Source organism: Plecotus auritus (genome assembly GCF_963455305.1).
Source record: "Plecotus auritus genome assembly, chromosome: 12".
Classification (NCBI taxonomy): domain Eukaryota; kingdom Metazoa; phylum Chordata; class Mammalia; order Chiroptera; family Vespertilionidae; genus Plecotus; species Plecotus auritus.
Window position 1 is genome coordinate 38,598,277 of NC_137778.1, and position 22,829 is coordinate 38,621,105.

Consider the following 22,829-nt stretch of genomic DNA (forward strand, 5'->3'; position numbering starts at 1 on the left):
AGAAACTGCAAATAGCTAGAAAAACAATTTATCTGTATTAGAATAGACAAATTATGGTGTTATTTATTGGGACTAGAGGCCCAGTGCATCGGGGGGAGTGTATCCCTCAGCCCAGCCTGCACTCTTTCCAATCTGGGACATCACTCTCACAATCCAGGACTGCTGGCTCCCAACCACTCATCTGCCTGATTGCCCCTAACTGCTTCTGCCTGCCAGCCTGATCACTCCCTAACCACTCCCCTGCCAGCCTGATCGATGCCTAACTGCCTTCCCCTGCCGGCCCGATTGCCCCTAACTGCCTTCCCCTGCCGGCCTGGTCGCCCCTAACTGCTCTCCCCTGCTGGCCTGGTTGCCCCCAACTGCCCTCCCCTGCAGGCCTGTATCCCCCACAACTGTCCACCCCTGCAGGCCTGGTCGCCCCCAACTGCCCTCCTCTGCTGGCCCGGTCACCCCTAACTGCCCTCCCCTGCCGGCCTCATCACCCCCAACTGCCCTCCCTTCAGGCCTAGTCCCCCCCCAACTGCCCTCCCCTGAAGGCCTGGTTGCCTCTAACTGCTCTCCCCTGCTGGCTTGGTCGCCCCCAACTGCCCTCCCCTGCAGGCCAGCATCCCCCGCAACTGTCCTCCCCTGCAGGCCTGGTCCCCCCAACTGCTCTCCCCTGCAGGCCTGGTCCCCTCAACTGCTCTCCCCTGCAGGCCTGGTTCCCCCCAACTGCCCTCCCCTGCAGGCCTGGTTGCCTCTAACTGCTCTCCCCTGCCAGCCTGGTTGCCCCCAACTGCCCTCCCCTGCAGGCCTGTGTCCCCCCCAACTGTCCTCTGCCAGCCCGGTCACCCCTAACTGCCCTCCCCTGCCGGCCTCATCACCCCCAACTGCCCTCCCCTGCAGGCCTAGTCCCCCCTCCCCCAACTGCCCTCCCCTGCAGGCCTGGTTACCCCTAACTGCTCTCCCCTGCCAGCCTGGTTGCCCCTAACTGCCCTCCCCTACAGGCCTGGTTGCCCCTAACTGCTCTCCTCTGCAGGCCTGGTTCCCCCCAACTGCCCTCCCCTGCAGGCCTGTGTCCCCCCCCAACTGTCCTCTGCCAGCCCAGTCACCCCTAACTGCCCTCCCCTGCCGGCCTCATCACCCCCAACTGCCCTCCCCTGCAGGCCTAGTCCCCCCTCCCCCAACTGCCCTCCCCTGCAGGCCTGGTTACCCCTAACTGCTCTCCCCTGCCAGCCTGGTTGCCCCTAACTGCTCTCCCCTGCCAGCCTGGTTGCCCCTAACTGCCCTCCCCTGCAGGCCTGGTTACCCCTAACTGCCCTCCCCTGCAGGCCTGTGTCCCCCCCAACTGTCCTCTGCCAGCCCGGTCACCCCTAACTGCCCTCCCCTGCCGGCCTCATCACCCCCAACTGCCCTCCCCTGCAGGCCTAGTCCCCCCTCCCCCAACTGCCCTCCCCTGCAGGCCTGGTTACCCCTAACTGCTCTCCCCTGCCAGCCTGGTTGCCCCTAACTGCTCTCTCCTGCCAGCCTGGTTGCCCCTAACTGCCCTCCCCTGCAGGCCTAACTGCTCTCCCCTGCCAGCCTGGTTGCCCCTAACTGCCCTCCCCTGCAGACCTGGTCCCTCCCCTGCAGGCCTTTTCCCCTCCAACTGCCCTCCCCTGCAGGACTGGTTCCCCCCTATTTCCCTCCCCTGCAGGCCTGGGTTCCCCCAACTGTCCTCCCCTGTAGGCCTGGTTCCCCCCAACTGCTCTCCCCTGCAGTCCTGGTCCCCCCCAACTGCCCTCCCTGCAGGCCTGGTTCCCCCCAACTGCCCTCCCCTGCAGGCCTGGGTCCTCCCCAACTGCCCTCCCCTGCTGGCCTGATCACCCACAACTGCCCTCTCCTGCCGGCCATCTTGTGGTGGCCATCTTTGACCACATGGGGTTAGCCTTCTTGTGTGTTGGAGTGATGGTCAATTTGCACATTACCTCTTTATTACATAGGATATTACATAGCAAAAAGAAATGAACCGTTGCTACATGCAACAACGTGGAAAAATATCACAGACATAATGTTGAGCAAAGAAGACTGCATATTCTGTTAAATTTTCTTTATATAAAAGTTAAGAACCAGCAAAACTAATCCATAGCAATAAAAGTCTGAATAGTGCTTATCCTTAGTGGTGGATATTGAGTGGTAAGATACAGCAGGGAGCTTACTAGGGTATGGAAAATGTGCTACATGCATGTATGCATAATTAAAAAATTTCTGAGTTGTATACTTAAGATTTCTATAGTTTATTATATGTAAGTAATAATTTGATTAGAAATACTCAAGTTCACAAATCAAATGAAAATTCTCTAAACACAGATGCAACCTAAAAGGACTCAAAAATTAACACACAGTTTCAAGAAACATGATCTCACATTCAGAAATCATAATTAGAATCAATGAATAGTGGAATAAGTTCCTCAGATCATTTAGATATAGAGTCAAGTTATAAAAGAAATACGATTACAGAAAATTAGTTAAAAACAAATGTGTATCAAAGTGCCATTGACAAACAATTGAGAAGTAACTAGATATCCTAGGAAGGAAAATTATAAATATTGAAGTTAAAAAATTAATAGGTTCTCTTGAGAAAACTTGTTCTGACAAGGATAGAGTAGTTTACAAACCTTATTTCATATGAATATACATAAATGTATCCGTGTGTGTAAATTAGGTTCCCAGGCCGAATTCCAATGTGTGTGTGGAGGCCAATAAGCAATTCTCAGACACGCAGTTGTCAGAGAATTCAACTCAATGTTGACACTGTCTACCTGGAGATAGAATCATGTTATACAGGTAAAGGGCTCAGTCCCACCAGACTGCTCCCCACTTCAGATGCCAGTTGCAAGCCCAGGTGGTTTTACCTATGCTTCTGACCGACCAGTACAGTTTGGAGGTTCCAATAACGCCCTCCATCTCAGGATGGCGATCACAATCCAGGGTATTGACCAACTGGCTACACATCAGAGGTCCTCACAATCCCTCCTTGGGTTTGATTAATTTGCCAGAACAGCTTACCGAATTCAAGAAAACCCATTTACTCACTAGATTACCAATTTGTTACACAAGATATTAAAGGATATGAATCAACTGACAGATGAGATACACAGGGCGAGGTCCTGCTTTGTTTATGTGTTGTTTGGGGAGGCAGTAAAAATAACGCTCAGAGACTGATTTTGTCTTTGCCAACAATTTAGCACAGGTTTGCTATGGGAATTATAATTTCACAAGTCAATAGCATACAGAATAATAGCTCTTAATAAGCCTAGTGAAGCGATAACATACTCCAAACGAAAGAAAGAATAATTCCACTATTGTTCCAGGCCAGGGGAGGTGAGAGGAATAATGTCCAAATTTAATAGAGGTGTACCTTTTTATTTAAAAAAAATTTTTAATTGATACCAGAGAGAAAGTGAGAGAGAGAAATATCAATGATGAGAGAGAATCATTGATCAGCTGCCTCCCGCACACCCTTCACTGGGGATGGAGCGCACAACCCAGTCATGAGTCCTAACCAGGAATCCAACCGTAACTTCCTGGTTCATAGGCCCACACTCAACCACTGAGCCATGCCAGCCAGACCAGGTATACCTTTTTATATGAGTAGGCCCTTCAGAAAGTTTGAAACCAACTAAAGAGCTGCTTTCCAAAAACAAACAAAAATAACCAAGAGCTGCTTTCCAGCTGCCAACATAAAAGAAGTCCCCTGTTGCTAGAGTGGGTTACTAGGGAATGAAGAAGCCAGTGTTGGTAGGCGGGATGATCTTTTCACAGGGCCACTGCTTGATTTATCTCCACTGTCCAGGAGGAATGCCTAGGCAGCACAGGAATGAATGCCCCAAGGGTATTCAGAGAGTTTTTAGGTTAGGGAAGAGCCACCTCACCCAAACCAGAACCCTCTAATAGTCCTCAGGAATTCTCAGTATTTATAGTGTAAATATCCCCTTGCCATAGTTGCTTCTCCAGAAGTTCTTATGAATACGCCCCCACCAATGCCCCTCAGCATCTGGGCTGCTGGCTGCTTCTCAGTGACAACAGATGTAGAATGATGGCATCCCGGCACAACTTACTTTATACTTCTATCAAAAGCAACTTTTTTTCCCCTTCTCTGTCATAAACAAGTGGATTAAAACATTCCACTTAAGTCGTAAACAAGAGGATCTGAAATTACATCACACAACAGGCTCTAAGCAAAGGAGCATCTGTCCTTGTGTAGTGTGGAGACCAGCCTGGTGGCACATGGTTTCCCAAAGGGGAAGGTCTCCAAAAAAAAAAAAAAAAAGGGACCCGTGAGCTGTCCTTTTGGGTTTTTATGGAGGCTTCATTACAGAGTCATGGTTGACTAAGTCATTGGCCATTGGCAACTGAGCTCAATTTCCAGCCCCTCTTGTCTCCCTAGAGGTCGGAGATTGGGGAACTGAAATTTCCAAACCTCTAATCACCTGCTTGGTTCTCCTGACAACCAGCCCTCACCCTGGGGTGGGGCTCAAATATCACTCTACTAAAAAGGCTCTTGACAACCTAAAAAATTCTTGTGAGCCAAGAACTGTGGCTAAAAACCAAATATAATATTGCAGTCCACCCTCTGGTCTGCAATCATAGATCCTTCACAGCAAAACAATTACATGAGTCAAAAGGTACTGGCACTTCACTAGAACCTCATTTAGTCATTAATACCTCTCCAGTTAATCATCACATCACATGACAATGTCTCCCGGAATAAGATGACACTCGTTTGCAGGCTGCCATTCAGCCGTCAGGTTCCAAAAGCAGGGGTGGTCTCAGCAGCCATGGCTTCACCCTCTCAGGCATCTGGTCTAATTGAGCTAAGATACAATATTATTTTGCTCTCAACCTCTCCCGAGGTATTAATAAAATGTTGGATTTCCCTCATGCTTTACCCACTTATGCATCTCCTTACCCTCAGCTACTATTTCTACCGTCTCTTGAAGGGACCTTAGATTTGGCCACTGTGCTGGTCCCTATTGCTGGCAGCAATACTAGTCTACCAAGTGCCTCTCCACAGTCCACGCCCCCCTTATGGGGTAGGGTTGCAGGGGAGGCATGCACTGCATGTTCAGGCTGAACGCAGCCAGCCAACCCCTCTGCGGGAGCAAGCTCAGCAGGATGGAGCCACAGAGGATTGGGGGACAGATCAAAGGAGTCTCCTGTTGGGGATTCATCCCAGTCCCAGACAATAGCTTCTGAGGGAGATATACTCCAAATACCTGAGCTCTGAGCAGTTCTCCCTTCTCTTCTGGAAACTGAGCTCAGCAGGGTGGGGCTAACAGGACCTGGGAGGGAAGATCCTAATAGTGTGCAGCAGAGGGGCAGACACTTCTTCCCCTTCCTGGGATAGCTTGGGCTAAGCTCACAGGGGAGATAGGAGTGGCCCCTTGTGATGTAGTCATACAACCCAGCACCCACCCATCTGATTCGGGACAAAAGCCTCCATGGGAGATGATGCTTTGAAACTCCTAGCTCTGCACAGCACTCTAACCACCACCCCCACAAACCCCGTGTGACTGGACTCAGCAGGGTGGGGCCACAGGGAGTAGGTCAGGCCTAGTGATTCAGCAGGTTGGGGGTGGGGTGCCCGCTGTGCACTACAGGTGGAGGAGAATGGTCCCCTTTCCAAAGCTACCCAGTTCAATCACTGTCTGAGTCTCCACCAAGAGCTTCTCCAGAAAAAGAGCATCCCAAAGGTTCCTGCTGGGTGCCACCTGCAGGTCCCTCTGCAGGACCGGAGCGCAACAGAGTGGTGTCACCAGTAGTTGGAGGACTGGGCAGTGCACTTCCCAGGCTAGTACTGTAACAACAGGAGTGCTTGACCCTGGTGCCTAGGTATCTGGGTCTCTAGCAGACTCCCTTCTTTTCTGGGCAGACTGAATACCCACGGATTTTTACCACCAGAGGCTATGCAGGCTCCGCTTCCCATCTCTGTTGCTCTCGGTTGGCTCCCCTGCGTTGGGTGGAGACCCCACGCTCCCTGGGGGCGGGGAGTTTTGCAGTGGGGATGTCACTCTGGCTTCTCAGCCACCACATGTGGGTGTGGGACCATCCCTTCTCATGTCTCCTCCCTTCTTACCAGTATCCATGTGACTTCTTTTGTAAATCCTTGGTTAGAATATTTTAGGTTTATTTGGTTATTCAGGTTGATTGCTCTGTAATTTAGCTGTAAATCTGGTTTGGCACCTGGAGCAGGTAAGTGTAGCTTCCATCTACGCCACAGCCACCTTGGAATCCCTCTTTCCTTTTCTTCTTGGCTATGACAGATAATAACCAGGGAATTGTATATTTAGTATGCTTCTTATTATTTTGTATTTTCTTATATATCCTTGGGAGTTGGGACTACTACCATTTCTAAATTCCATTGGTAACCTACCTTTAGTAACTGATTTCAGTACAGGTGTAGTTTCCTATCATGGGTGACTGGGTTTCAGGTCATGGGTGACTGGGTGGCCATTCAGGGATCAAAAGTTCATCATCCTTCTCCCTCCCCTTTTATATTCTTTCTCTTCAAAAATCATATTTTCATGAGCCAGGACCAATAAGCAATTCGCAAACACCACTTTTTTCAATACATTTAAAAATTTTTTTAAATTTTTAAATTAAATCTTTATTTTTCAGATTATTACAGATGTTCCTCTTTTTTCCCCCACATAGCTCCCCTCCACCCGGTTCCCACCTCACCCCATACCCTTACCCCCCGCCACCACTATCCTCATTCGTAGGTGTGTGATTTTTGTCCAGTCTCTTCCCGCACCCCCACACCCATTTCCCCCCGAAAATTGTCAGTCCACTCCCTTTCTATGCCCCTGATTCTATTATATTCACCAGATTATTCTGTTCATCAGATTTTTTATTCACTTGATTTTTAGATTCACTTGTTGATACCGTGTTTCCCCGAAAATAATACATCCTCCGAAAATAAGACCTACCTACAGGTTTCCTTCTGAGCGAAATATAAGGCATCCCCCGAAAATAAGGCCCCCAGGCTCTGTCTCAGAATGAAAATTAATTTACCGTAAACTGGTCACTAGGGCCGCCCCGACTGGCGTCTAGCAACCAGTGACGTTACGCGGAGTCCTGACGTCACTGCTGTGTGGAGGCGGAGTGGAGGTCGGAGTGAGTGGTGAGCGCGGGGCGGGAGAGAGGAGGAGACTTTCTCAGATGCATGTAGAAGAACAGGAGGATTAGAGCGGACGGGACGCGGCGAAGGTGGTGAGTGCTGGTCTGTCTCTGGTGACACTACCTGATGCTCGCGGCCGCCTTCATGATGACTGAAGGTTCTCAGTCAGTGGCAGACCCTGCTCCAGCCCAGATCCAGGCCCCAGCAAGCCCAGTGACAGTCCCCAGGCAGGCCCCAGGGGGTAAATGTCTGATAAAGGGGTAGGGGGGATGTCTGGTGAAGGTGTTCAGTGGCACAGGGGTGGGGGGAGGGGGATCACTTAAAATGACACAGGAGGATCAGAGGGGGCAATCAAAATGACACAGGAGGATCAAAAGGGGTTACTAAAATGGTAATCCCCCCTCTGATTCTCCTGTGCCATTTTGATTCCCCCCTCTGATCCCCCCTGTGTCATTTTGAGTGATCCCCCTCCCCCCACCTTGATACCCCAATTCCTTTTTTTTTACCCCTAGAAATGAGCACAAAAAGAAAAAGCTACACCGTGGAGTACAAGAAAGGAATCGTGGAAGACTCTTGGGGCCAAAATCTTACTGCTTTCTGCAAAGAGAAGATGTTGAGTATCCGATTGGTCCGAAAATGGCGAGCAGAGTATGGTAACCTCATTGAACAAGTGGACAAGGGAAATGCTAAAAAGCGCAAGTGTGGATCAGGTTGGCAACCATTATTTTTTGAGCTGGAAGACCTGATCTGTGAATGGGTTGTTGACAGGAGAGCAAAGGCTTTGGTTGTGAATAGGGCTCAGATTCAAGAATTTGCCCTTGCAATGGCACCACAGTTTGACATAGCCCCCGAAGACTTCAAAGCATCACAACACTGGCTGGATAATTTCCTTCAGCGAAGTGAACTGTCTTTAAGAAGATCTACAACATTGTTTAGGTTGGAAGATACTCAAGTTATTAAGCGAGCACTTGCATTCAAGTCCTTTATTGATGATGCTGACTTCTCTAAATACAATCTTTCCAACATGATTGCTATGGATGAAACTGCAGTGTTTATGGGCCAATCATCTCAAACAACAATTGAACAGTGGGGTGCCTCCTTAGTGTACATTCCCTCCACTGCTTACGAAAGTGCACGTGTTTCCTGTATTTTGGCAATTCGTCTGGATGGCACTAAAATCCCACCTTTAATCATTTCTAAGGACAAGAAGGAAAAGATTGAATGTGTTTTGGGCGTTTTTATTCTTGAAACTGAAAAAGCCTGGGCCACACAAGCAGTTATAAGGAAGTGGGTCGATTTAATGCTGCCGCTTGTTATGCGAGGGAGCCAAAGAGGTCTGCTAGTCTGGGATGCAGCCAGCACTCACCGCGCTAAAGACATGAAGACATTTCTTCACGAAAGAAAAATAGATCAGATCATGATTCCCGCAGGAATGACGGCCTATCTCCAGACTCTTGATATTGCAATAAACAAGCCATTCAAAGACAATTTGCACATGGAAGTTAATGACTACATTGAAAATAGAATGGAGAGAAATCAGCGTGGAAACTTTGTGAAACCTAAACTGCAAGAAGTTGTGACTTGGGTGAAGAATTCATGGGAGAAAATCACTGACAGTTGCATTGCAAATGCACTGCGAGCAGGCTACCTTGACAAGAAGTACTCATTTAAAGACAGTGCTATTGCTAAACATGAGAGATTTGGTCCACTGATTCTGAAAGAAATGGAGTCACAAGAAATTCACCAGGAAATTCAGGAATTGGATTGTTATGATGATGTTCCAGAAGATGATGACATGATTGTCATTGAATAAATGAGTAAATTCTTGATACTGTAGGATTCACAGTTTGTCTGGTTTGTGTTGACAACTACCGTACTACCGTACCGTATACATGTAATAAATTTCCTTTATTTTCATTTAACAATAAGTGTGTACTGTATTCTTCTTCATGGAAAAATAAGACATCCCCTGAAAATAAGACCTAGCGTGTCTTTGGGGGCAAAAATTAATATAAGACACTGTCTTATTTTCGGGGAAACACGGTAGATATGTATTTGTTGTTCATAATTTTTATCTTTACCTTTTTCTTCTTCTTCCTCTTCTTAAAGAATACCTTTCAGCATTTCATATAATACTGGTTTGGTGGTGATGAACTCCTTTAGCTTTTTCTTATCTGTGAAGCTCTTTATCTGACCTTCCATTCTGAATGATAGCTTTGCTGGGTAGAGTAATCTTGGTTGTCGGTTCTTGCTGTTCATCACTTTGAATATTTCTTGCCACTCCCATCTGGCCTGCATAGTTTCTGTTGAGAAATCAGCTGGCAGTCATATGGGTGCTCCCTTGTAGGTAACTAACTGTTTTTCTCTTGCTGCTTTTAATATTCTCTCTTTGTCTTTTGCTCCTGGCATTTTAATTATGATGTGTCTTGGTGTGGTCCTCTTTGGATTCCTTTTGTTTGGGGTTCTCTGTGCTTTCTGGACTTGTAAGTCTATTTCTTTCACCAGGTGGGGGAAGTTTTTGGTCATTATTTCTTCAAATAGGTTTTCAGTATCTTGCTCTCTCTCTTCTTCTGGCACCCCCATAACTCGGATGTTGGTATGCTTGAAGTTGTCCCAGAGTCTCCTTACACTATCTTCATATTTTTGGATTCTTTTTCTTTTTGCTTTTCCAGTTGGGTGTTTTTGTTTCTTTGTATTTCAAATCTTTGACTTGATTCTTGCAATTCTCTAGTCTGCTGTTGGATCTCTGTATATTATTCTTTATTTCAGTCAGTGTATGCTTAATTTCTAGTTGGTCCTTTTCATATCCTCAAGGGTCTCGCTAAATTTATTGGCCTTTTCTAGAAAATTCTTGAAAAACCTTATAACCATGGTTTTGAACTCTATATCCAGTCGTTTGCTTTCCTCCATTTCTTTCATTTGTGACCTGTTTCTTTGTCCCCGAATTTTGGCTGCTTCCCTGTGTTGATAGAGTGGCTTTGTGTGGTAGGTGTCCTCTAGGGCCCAGTGGCTCAGCCTCCCCAGTTACCAGAGGTGGAAACTCTTGGTGCACCCCTTTGTGGGCTGTGTGCACAGCCTTGTTGTAGTTAAGCCTTGATTGTTGTTGGTATCACTGGGAGGAATTGACCTTCAGGCCAATTGGCTATGAGAATCAGCTGTGTCTATGATGGGAGAACTTCTGTGCTGGAGATACCCTTATGAGGCAAGACTTGCTTCAGTGGGGCTTTGGTGCTCACTGAGTCTGCCCCCTGAGTGTGTCCCTTATGGATCTGAGGAGTTGTAATCTGGATGATCCCACTCTGACCCCTGGGTACACTGGCTCTTGGATCTCCAAGGAGGTGCTAATTTAGCCTCTGCCTGAGGCCACCAAGCACGAGCTACAGAGAGATCTGCAGATTCCTCTTCTTTGTTTGGGTTTTGGAGGTGCCCAGATGAGGCCCAGCTGTGAAGCAATGCAAGCTGCTGTGGGGCCTTGGGCCTTTTTTTGGATGTTCTGGGTCTCTCTGACTCAGCTGCAGTTTGTTAGGTAAGTTTAGATTTCAAAGGACCAGGCCATTCATATGCAAAAGCCTCTGCATACAGCTGAGACGGAGTCTCAGGTCGGAGCAAATAGCAATGGCTTCCCGTCAGCCCTGCCCTAAGAGGCCCCCAGGGCTCAGAGTCCCTTGGTAATCACTGCAAGCACCTCTGAGAGAAAGCTGCCCTTGAGTTCCGCCCACTGCCAGACAGTCCAGTTTCTCTCCGTATGAGTCTGGGTCCCCAGAGTCTCACCCAGAACTGGAGTTTAGAGCAGTTGGGAGCTTGTGTCTCCCTCCGGCTTGAAAAAGCCAGCCGCATACTCTGTTGCCAGCCCTCTCCACCCACGCATCTGTACCTCTGCACTTTACTTCTGCAGCTCCTCTGAGTCTCAGTATGCTTTTCTATTCCCTTCTAGTTGTACAATTTCCACTTAGCCAGCCTTCCTGTGGTTCTGGATGATGTCCATTTTGTCTTTTAGTTGTAGTTTTGAAGTGGTTGTGCGAGGCAGCCAGTTCAGTTGTTTACCTATGCTGCCATCTTGTTTTCTCCTTTTTCAATACTTCTTGAATTAAATGCTTACCTCATCTGTTTTTAACCTTACTTTATGACAAATTTAAGTCACTTAATTTCCATTATGATTTCATCTTCCATCCAAGGGTATTTTAGTAATAGGTTATTTAGTTTCTAAATGTCTTAAAGCCATTCATTATATCATCTAATTTAATCAATTTATGGTTGGAAAACCAGTCTGTATAGTATTTCTCCTGTGATACTATTAGAGCTCTAGCTAATATACAGTGTATTTTTATACATATTCTATGCACTCAAAAAGAATCTGAACTATTTGATGAGTGGAGAGTTATTTACATATTTACTAGCTTGAACTGCTTTGTTGTATTATTTAGGAATTTGATAACTATGCTTATTTTTGTCTGCTTAAACTATTAATTTCTCATAGCTATATGTATAAAATCATCATATACATACCTACATTTGTTGACTTATCAATCTACTCATGCCAGTTGTTGCTTAAATTTTTCACTTTATTTTAGCTCTATATTTTAATATGCTTTAATTTCTTTTTGGTCTCACTCTCATCCCTTCAACCGCGCTGTTATGTTATTCTCTGTGCCTTGCTTTCTTCATCTCTGTGTAATAAATAACTTTTATAGTTGTCAAGAGTAAATGAATTAATGTTTGCAAAGCACTTAGAATAGTACTTGCACATAGTATTATGTAAATGTTGGCTAGTATATAATAGGTAGAAATGGTAATTGAAACCATGGGAATGGTTGAAATAACTTGGAAAAAAAAACAAGACACTTGAAGAAAAATACTAGGATCAAAAACCAAGATCTAAGGAACTTCCTTATTTAATGGCTGAGGAGGGAGGGATAATCCTCAAAAGAGACTGATTAGGAATAGACAAAAAGATAAGAGGAACCCAGTCAGTGTTGCTCAGTGGTTGAGTGTTAACCCATGAACCAGGAGGTCATGGTTCAATTACTGGTCATGGTTCAATTACTGCCCAGTAGGGGGCGTGCAGGAGGCAGCTGATCAATGATTCTCTTTCATCATTGATGTTTCTATTTTTCTCTTACTCTTTCTCTCCCTTCCTCTCTCTGAAATCAATATATATATATATATATATATATATATATATATATATATATATATATATATATGGAGGAAAACCAAGAAAGTATATTGCCAACAGCATCAAGAGTAAAAGAATAATTAAAAGTGCTACTGAGGGAAGAGTTGAATGAATGGGAGATAAACAATAATTGCAACCGCTGGAATGAGTGATTTAATGAGTACAGTGGATGCTGTGATGCATTTCCCTGACCTCCCTTCAGGAATGAAGGTCTTATTCCACCATTTGCTGGAGTGCTGCCTGCAGACTTGCCTCAATTATCAGCCTCCTTGAATAGTTGCCTTGGTTAAAGAGATGCTCAGTGCCTAAGTTCCTACAACCTTCCTTGGAAAAACCTGAATCCCCACTGGGGAAAACTTTGAAAGTTTACTTCAGGCCCTGGCTAAGTGGTTTTGTTGGTTGGAGTATCATCCATACAACAAAAGCTGGCGGGTTTGATCCTGGTCAGGGCACATACCTAGGTTGTGGGTTTGATCCCTGAGTCAGGATGCATTCTAGGAAGGCAGCTAATTGATGTTTCTCACATCATTGTTTCTCTGTCTTGCCCTTCCTCTCTCAAAAAAAAAAATAAATTAAAAACAAGAAAGTTTACTCCAGTTTTAGAAATGTGGGTTAGGCTACGGCATTGTTAAGACTGGGCATCACAACCTAACTTATCCCTCTGCCCATTTTTGCCTCCTCTCCTTCCCTTCCACAGATCCTGATTCCTAATAAACTTTTTGCATACTGAAGTCCATTGGGAGAGTTTGCTTTCCAGAGAACCCAATCTGTGACAATGAGTTTATTTATAGGAAGTGATGAAGCCAAACTACAAAATGTAGGAATAAATGGTAAGCCCGGTTGGTGTGCTCAGTGGTTGAGCATCCACCCATGAATCAAGAGGTGGCTGCTTCCATTCCCAAGTTTTGGGCTCAGTCCCCAGTAGGGGGCGTGCAGGAGGTAGCTGATTGATGAGGTTTTGCTCTCATCAATGTTTCTATCTCTCTGTCCCCCTTCCTTCCTCTCTCTCTAAAAATCAACAAAAACATTCTTTTTTAAAAAGAAATAAATGAGCCGAAACCGGTTTGGCTCAGTGGAAAGAGCGTCGGCCTGCGGACTGAAGGGTCCCGGGTTCGATTCCGGTCAGGGGCATGTACCTTGGTTGTGGGCACATCCCCAGTGGGAGGTGTGCAGGAGGCAGCTGATCGATGTTTCTCTCTCATCGATGTTTCTAGCTCTCTATCCCTCTCCCTTCCTCTCTGTAAAATATCAATAAAATATATTTAAAAAAACAAAACAAACAAACAAAAAAAAAACAAACCTGAGACCTTTAAAAAAAAAAAAGAAATAAATGGTAAGAATAATGGAACAAGCAAAAATAGGTAACTTTTAATTTTGCTTTCACAGATAAGGGCATGATCAAAACCAAGACAGTATTAGGGCTTATCCCCCACTCCCTCTTTAGTATAGGAGCTATTTGACTGAAAGATAAATGCCAGTTACACACATAGGATTCTATATAATTGAATTTAACCTTTAACAGGGAGTGAAGACTAGTTAGAAAGCATTACTTTCTGGTGTGTTTTTGTTGTTGTTGTTAATCCTCACCCGAGGATATTTTTCATATATATACATACTTTATTGATTTTAGAGAGGAAGAGAGAGACATAAACATCAATGAGAGAGAATCATTGATTGGCTGCTTCCTGCACACCCCATTCTGGGGATGGAGCCCGCAACCCAGGCACATGCCCTTGACTGGAATTGAACCTGGGACCCTTTAGTCTGCAGGCTGACGCTCTATCCACTGAGCCAAACTGGCTAGGGCAGGATATTTTTCCATTGATTTTTAGAGAGTGGAAGGCAGGGAGAGAGAAACATCAACATGAGAGAGGCACATCGACTGGTTGCCTTCCGCACACCCCCACCAGGGCTGGGGATCAGGCCTGCAACCAACCTATCTGGCCTTGATTGGAATGGAACCTGGGACCCTTCAGTCTGCCAACAGCAGATGCTCTATCCACTGAGACAAACCAGCTAGGGCATACTTTCTGTTAACATGTTAAGCGCCATGTCAGTCACCCGTGACTGACACTATACTTTCCGTTTGGACCTCTACAATCTCCAGCCGCCAGCATATCCGTGAAATCGGATATCGCGGGGTAAATGGGAAGGAAGACAAAACAAGCTTGGCGCTTAACGTGTTAATGTATCGGGACATAAAGTTCTTTAATCAATATTAGATCGCTAAGGAGTTACGGTAATGAGTAGCCAACATGTTTAAAAGATCGACATATACTTTAAAATTGGCTACCTTGTCAGTCTCCTAAATTTAAATAGTGAGTCAGTTCATATAGGTACAGTCTGTACCTAATAAAACTGGATCTTTAAACCACTCTCCCACAACCTCCTACTAGCCCCAGCTGAACTACACTGTCTACCCCTTAAACCAAAGACTTGGATATGTGATTGAATGACAGGAATCAAGAGACTTCTGAAAAGCTTGTCTATGGAGGTACAAATGAAGATGCAAAAAACCCACAAGAAAAAAAAACAAAACAAAACAAAAAAACCCAACTATATGGGAAATGAAACTTTCAGAGAATGAATTAACTATATGCCAAATAATTTTGACCAAGGCATGAGCATGCACAAAGAGGTTAAGCGTAGACGCAAAGCTTCAAGACAGAGGAGATAACCGATAAATCCTCCAAAAGTAGCAATAATACAGCGCTGGCTGCAGTCACGCGGCTACAATTTCCTCACGCCACCAGCGCATGACGATTCCAAGAGCCCTCCTAAGTCTGGCAGGGAAGGAAAAGTTACACGAGCGGCGAACACAAAGGCATTAAATTTACAATTGACCCCGGAAACATTTTATTTGCGTAGGTAACTGGAGAAATTTCTTTGGTGATTCATTCCTTGATCCGGAAGAAGAGATACCAAACGTCACTTGCGATTGGATCGCGTTATAAAGGCGGGGCTTCGGCCAGCCAATCAGTTTGGCGACCGGATATGACGACCCGGGAGACGCTGGCAGATCTTTACTACGGCTGGCGGCTTCGGTGGGCGCGGTCTTTCGCGGGGACCCTGCACTTCTAGGGGCGGTGCCATTCAGGCCACACCTCCCGCGCCGACTCCGAGAGGCTCCGGAGCGAAGTGGTAAGCTTCGGGGGGCGGAGACTCGGGCTGGTTCTTTCTGAGCGTAGGGCTCGGCCGTCTCTGTCCTCGGCGTTCATTCTTCCTGTTTCCGGTGGCTGCGCCGCCTCCCTCCGAGGATCGGAGCTACACCCTGTGGAGAACTCGCCGTTGTCCTCCTCTCAGCTTCGAACCCCTTCAGAGTTGCTCCGGGGCAACTGCCGCCCCACATTTTCTCGCTCTGATTCTCGCCCCTGGGAGGAGCCCAGTCCCACACTGCCCACTCTCTTGGATGCGCTGGTCCCTCCCACCCCTCTACCAGTAAAATGTCCAATAACCTACAGGGAGTCTTCTTGAAAGCCGCCGAGGAAAAGTCAGGCAGCGCCTCGCCCTGGTAAGTACAGGTTTCCAATCTCCCTGGACACGCCCGCCCCGCGCCCGTCTCTTAGCAGGATGTCGAGTCGGCCGTCGTTTCCTGTCACCGCGGCTCCGAGGGGCGCGCCCCGCGGGGGGAGCAGCTCCTGACGCGCCCGGCTTCCTGGAGGTTAGAACCCTTAGAGCGCGTCCTTCTCGGAAACTAAATCCTCCTCAGAGCCTAACGCGGGCAGCCTCTGCCCTGGCCGGCGTCTCCGATTTCATAGGCGGACAGAATAGAGCTCCACGGGAGAGGAAAACCAACATGGCCGACGCGCCTGTGTGACCAAACCCTTCTGGAAGGTTCTCGCGCACTCGCAGGAAAAAAAAAAAAAAAGCAGCGATCTGCGCGGATTAGCAAGTGCAACCCAGGTGGCGCTGGACCTTCAGTGAAAATAGCCATAATTTAAGTGAGGATATATTTGTGTCATTGATAAGAGTGTATAAATTCAGAACCGAATTTTTTTTTCCTAGAATAAGGGAATCGAATATTTTAAATTTTCAAATAACAGCTTTATTTGGAGAGAAAGAAAAAAAAAAAAAGGAAAAACCGGAAATGCGCCTGTAAAATCAATCTTTTGGAACAGCGTATTTGAAGCAGGGGTAGTGCGAATGCCGTCTCTAACTGGATATCTATGTAAAGAACTATATTTGATATAGGGAGATTCCAGTATTAAAGACATACTTGTTCGTAAGTTTAGAAAATTGTTTATCCCTGACTCAGTAGGTTTTTTGGTGTGTTTTTTTGGAAGCTTCTGTTAATCGACAAATGAAACGGAAACAGAACTGTTAGCTCCGGTAGAATATTTGAAGTTGTTCACTCCGTGGTTAGTGGACGTATAATGAATGAGTGGTGAGAAAAAGTTAATGGGTCTCTGCAGAAGGAAAATGTGAAGAAGGAAGCATGGAAGTTAAGATGTAAAATTCATGGAAAAGAGGATTTATGAAGAAAATCAAACTGCCTAGGTGTAATTCTAGCTTCATGAGGCTAAGTACCTCAGTTTTCATTATTTAAATATGACCACCTAGAGATAGGTTAAGGATTAAAAGAGTGAATATATGTAAAACAGGAAAAATAGAAAAACATTGTTAAAATTTTATAAGAATACAACTTCTGTACAAATTGTGGCTCACGAAGTAGGTTTCCTTTCATTATAAGTAGATTCAAAACGTAAATTGTAATAAAGACTGTTAAAAGACATGCGTAATATTCTAAAATGAGACCGCCACTAAATGGGGTGAGCTGAAACGATATAATTTTGGAGAACTGCCAAATAGAACTATTGCATTGTGTTTCAAATCAAAAGAGCCAGCTTTTGTGTATGTATGTTGCTTATTGGGTTATTTTTGGTGCAAGTTCGGTAGAGTGGCAGAGGCAGTGCTCTGTATGGATATGCAGAAGTAGGCTTACTTTTTAATGACTATCTTCTATCTTGTTTTAGTATCTGCATATTGATGACTTCTGACTTAACTCAGTTTGTTTCAGGATTGCATGTGTTTTTAATATCAGAAATAAGATACAGTAAGAACTTTGTATTTTTATTTATTGTGTACTTTAACTTTTTAATCCTGTTTCTAACCCTTTGGCTATCTACTTTTGGCAATCTATATCACATTACCGATTGAACCACTTTTTTATTACATTCATAAATCATTTGGAGTTCATTAATTCATTGACTTATGCATTCTTTTCATCATCTTCAAATGCATTTTTTTCCTCAAACCATTTACTTTGGTTATTGATTGCATATTAGTTTCTATTCTGTTTTGTAAGTAACAATCTGCGTTCCAAATAGAATTTTGTAAGACATTTGATTAATGTTAGTTCTTTATTGGGAACTTAGTGTTTTTATTTTTCTGATAATATTTTTTATGGTACTAAATCATTTATTTTCTTTGTAAACTTGAAATTACTCTGATTTTTTTCTATAGTTACTTGAATTTTCTTGAGTTACTGCTTTCCTTTCATAATATTTTTACTAATGCGATACAAAAAGTTTATTGTTTAAAGTATTTCTAATTCATCAGTGCTTAAAATGTAAAACTCACATTTAATTGTATACAATGGAAAAATCTGGAAGATATTTGTAATAGTAGGTATTACGTTTATTTTGACTTAGGCTTTATTAACAAAGAGCAAAGCAGGAGTCAGAAAAGTATAGTGGAAAGAAGGTATCGAGACCTAGGTTTATATCCTAGTTTAATACTTACTATCAGTAGAGTTCAAACATCTGGTAGCATTCAATGAGTGCTTACTCGGATAGACTGTGCAAAATGGAGAGACAAACTAAAAAATATGATATGGGCCATGATTGTGAAAAACTTTACAGTTTAGAAGGGAGATGATGTGTTACATTTTTTAAGTGTTGTGCACAGGATATTGTGAGGGCATAGAGAATAGGAATTGTAGAAAAGGTTTCTGGAGCAGTTGAGTTGGGGAATTTAAGTATCAGCTATTAAATTAAAGATGAATGCAGGCGCCCTGGTTATAGTGATGGCTGCACATTGGAAAGGCTGTGAGTCTGGGGTTCCATTCCTCATCAAGTGCATGTACCTAGGTTGCAGGTTTGATTGGGGTGTGTGTGGGAGGCAACCAATCATGTGTCTCTCTCACATTGATGTTTTTCTCTGTCTCTCTTCCCTTCTCCCTCCCTCCCTTCCACTCTCTCTAAAAAATAAAAAAATCAATGAGGAAAAAAATAATCCTCGGGTGAGGATTAACATGAAAAGAATGCAGGCTATGTCTAGGCAGAGAGAATTGGTAAAGTACCAGTAGTATGTCTTATTACTAACAATTGGCATTTATTGTTTGATTCTGTTTGCCCTGCTGAAGAGATTAGACTATCTCTTGGAGATTAGAGGATTTAAGAAAAGTACTGTCATGGTCACCTGTGCATTTTAGATAACCAACGTTATCTATGGATTTGGGTGTGACGGATCAGGCATCTAGAGATTCTATATTAGTTGTCCTTTCAGAGATGCTTGTGCTTGAATTGCCTGATACAAAGTAAGGGTTGGATTCAAAGAATATAGAAGGGAAAAAAGTCAGACCTTGTCAGTGAATTGACTCGAAGAAAAGACCATCAATTATGATTCCAGTTTTCTGGGCAGATATTGGTAAATTGAGATGAACACACCAGGAAAGCCATCTGAGAGATATTTGAATCTGAAACTCAAGGCTCAGAGCTGAAAATAAAGATGTGAATCATCAGCTTAGAGGTATTATAATAAAAGCCTATGATAATGCATCCTATAATAATAGGAATTAGAATGTCATGTGATTGTCAATTGGCTTCTATCCGCCCTTAACCCTTTGTTCTTAAATGGGAAGTTAAAAACTAGTGTCCTTAGCAGGTGGCTTGCTTTGGTTAGATAATGCTCCATTGTGAGTTCAGTGTGTATTTTGTTTTATATACAGTGTAGGTATTATTATGTTTTCTTTTGTGATTGTTGGTGTGTGTGTGTGAGAGACAGAGACAGACATACCATTACAGACTATCTGAAATCTATTTTTCATTAATTTCTCGATTTATGCAATTGAATTTTTGGACCCTGGTATGTTGGGCTTTTGCTAAAGTAAACAAAAAAATAGATGGGGTTGCCCTAGAGAGCATGTATTTCTGAATAAATTATTCAGAAAAACCTCTATTTTCTCAACTATAAAATAGGAACAGCAATACCCACCTTGCTGGGCTATTTATAATAGATTCTAATTATATATGTGTACACACACACACAAACATATAATATTGTATGTATTATTACATTATGTATTTATATATATTATATATGTGTATTAAAATTAAATTAGCCCTGACTGGTTTGGCTCAGTGGATAGAGCGTTGGCCTGCAGACTGAGAGGTCCCAGGTTTGATTCTGGTCAAGGGCATGTTCCTTGGTTGCGGGGCACATCCCCAGTAGGGAGTGTGCAGGAGGCAGCTGATCGATGTTTCTCATCCATTCTAACTCTCTATCCCTCTCCCTTCCTCTCCGTAAAAAATCAATAAAATATGTATTTTAAAAAATAAAATAAAGTTAAATCATAGATAGTAAGATGAAAAAAGGTCTCCTAACAGTTGAAAAAATGTATTTTGCAAAAATATCTACAAAATGTTCATTAGCCTGCAAAATTTTTATCATTCCATTTCTAATATGTAAATGCTTCACATCAGTATTGGAATTGTAAAAATGTCAGTTACGTAATATTGTAAATATGTTTAGTATACCTTTTATTAAAGTTAATACCTTTTTATTAAATTTCTCACATTTTCAAGACTCTCTGATTCATTTGCTTATTCTTGGGCACCAATTATATATTTTAATGGAAGATGATAACTAGCATATATTGGGTGCTTATAATCCCAGCCAGTTCCTTCATTTACTTCTCATAGTAAGCCCATTTTTCCCATTTTACAGATGAAGAGACAGAGATTCAAAGAGGTTAAGTAAATTTCCCAATCAACTAGTAATCGGATGAGCCAAGATTAGAAGCCCATAATCTTTCTAAGATTATCCCTGTTTTCTCTTTTAAAGCCTTAAACTGTATTGTTTTTCCAGTGTAGTATCTCAGTTCAAACCCAGCTGGTTTAAGATAATTGGCCTGTTGGTTATTTTTTTTAAGTGGCCAAACCAGAGCATGGGATGCAGAATCAGTCTAGTTTTAGTTCTGACTTCAGCTAGCAGAATATGATCTTTAAGAAAACAGAATCTTTATAGGGTTTTTCGTTAATCTCTTAAATGGAAGGTCTCTTCTAGATCTGAAAAAAAGATATTGATTGAAGAAGTATGAATTTCACCCTGATTTATCATTTATCTCCTTAGCATTTTGCATTTCAGGATAATTTTTAGAACTCATTCCATTTGTTACTAGGAAATCATGATTTTTAAAAAATTATAGCTTGTAGAATTGAATTCAGCTAACAATGTCTACACTGTGCCAGTAGCTGTATTAGGTGTAGAAGATATAGATTAAATTGGATAATCTACTTTTAAGGAATTTATGGTCTCTGGTAGATTATGTGAATCTCTACTGATATATTGACATAGAAGAAGCCGTATTTTCCTTTCCCTTTTGGAGGGGAATAGAAGAGAAGAGAGGGGAGAAAATAATGATATTTGGAAATAGATTTTCTTAGTTCATCTTATTCTCACACAAAGACCATTTCAAATCATTTTATTCTCCTCAGATCTCTGCGTTTTTGCTCTTTTTTCTTAACAGATGACATCATGCCCTTTTTATAGAGAAAAAAAAAAGCCTTTAGATCAGAATTACCTTAACCTTCTGACACCAAAGCTATAAACTTACCTGTAAGTGCACCTAACCTTTCTTCAGTTCCAGTGGAAGATGTTCCTCCAGCTCTCTTTAAGGTTCAGTCCCTCCACCCTGTCTTCTGATTCCCATTTTCTATCCCCTTATCAATCCTTGTACTTAATTATCCTGCGTTCTTCTTTTATTACCAGTCTTTTCCTCTTGATGACTCACTTGAGCATTTACACATGCTCTGGTTCATCTAAGCTTTAAAAAAAAAAAAAAGATCTCTTCTTTGACCCTGTTTTTAGCCTTCTGCTGCTTTCCAGTCTTTCTCTTACCTTTTGTAGTCAAAGTTCATAAGAGAGTTGTCTATACTTGCTATCTTCATCTTCCTATTCACCTCTCAGCAACTTCTCTCCCCACTAAAGTGCTCTTTTAAGGCCATCGATGACACATGTCATTCATTCCAATGTACTTTTTTTTTAATATCCTTTCTCTGTGCCTTCTTTCTTTCTCTCTCTCGCTTGCTTTTCTTGCTTTCTTCTTCTTTCTTTTCTATTTTTGTTAATCCTCACCTGAGGATATTTTCCCACTGATTTTTAGAGAGAGTAGAAGAGGGGAGGGGAAGAGACACAGAGAAAAACATTGTTGTGAGAGAGACACATCCATTGATTGCCTCCCACATGCGCCCTGGCCAGGGATCAAGTCTGCAACCTAAGTACATGCCCTTGACTGGAATCGAACCCAGGACCCTTCAGTCCGTAGGTTGACACTCTATCCACTGAGCCAAACCAGCTAGGGCTCCAGTGTACATTTTTAATCTGTATCCTACTTGGCCTCTCCCGATAGAATTCCCCAATGTTCTTGAAACTCTCTCTTCCTTTGGCTTCCATTGCATCAAACTCTCTTGGTTTTTGTTTTTGTTTTTTCCTACTCCTCAAGGAAAGTGGGAAGCTTTTGAAATGTTTTGAGCAGAGAAGGGACAGCTTATTTGACTGAAGAAAAGACCAGTTATGAAGCTACTATCATAGTCTAGGCCAGAGATGAGGTTTGCTTGGACTAGAGTGAAGAAAGTTAATTTGAAAAAAAATGAAGATCAAGGGAGATAGAGAAGATAATAGCAACAGGATTCCATAATTCAAAATAGATGGTAAGAAAGCAGGAATTAGTTGTTCTGACTTTAACATATAAGGTAAATGGATACTATTTACCAAAAAAGGCAGAGGGAGACACTGGAAAAGGCCATGTTGAGTTCTAGGTACATTTGAGATTCTGAATGGAAATGTCATGAGGGAAGATGGATATAAAGTCTGAATTTCAAAAAAGCTAAGATATGAATATTTGATTTGTTGATATATAAATGGTAATTTAATTGAAGCCATACATGTAAAAGAAGTCATCTAGGGAAAAGAAGTCATCTTATAGAGTAGAAAGAATTCATTTTAAGCTTTGGTGAATTCCAACATTTGAAGGTTGATTCAAGTAGGATGAGTTGGCAAAGAAGACTAAGGAAGTCACTACACAAGTAGGAGAGTGTCATATCTAGGAAGCCTTGGGAAGAATGTTTTAAGAAAAGGCGCAGCAGGCATTATATACTCATCCAAATACATCATTTATCTCAATTATACTTCTCTAGTTACAGGTCTATAAATCAGGAAGTTTAAGTTCTTGTAGGGATTGTGGGATGAACTAGGTTGGAGGCAAGTAAACATTTTCTGTGAAGGGCCAGA

The 22,829-nt window shown here is 43.2% G+C and overlaps 1 protein-coding gene across 4 annotated transcripts in view; it reads left to right on the forward strand.

Annotated features, from left to right (window-relative positions):
• Window positions 1-15,338: 15,338 nt before the first annotated feature.
• LRIF1 (ligand dependent nuclear receptor interacting factor 1) overlaps window positions 15,339-22,829 on the forward strand; it is a 74,067-nt gene continuing 66,576 nt past the window's right edge. For 2 of the 4 annotated variants that reach the window (XM_080648636.1, XM_080648635.1), the window contains exon 1: window positions 15,438-15,828. In XM_080648636.1, coding sequence (XP_080504762.1) covers window positions 15,761-15,828 — 68 coding nt within the window. In that variant the 5' untranslated portion in view covers window positions 15,438-15,760. Of the gene's footprint in view, window positions 15,829-22,829 lie in introns of all 4 variants that reach the window. The other 2 variants (XM_080648638.1, XM_080648637.1) reach the window with 2 other exon arrangements.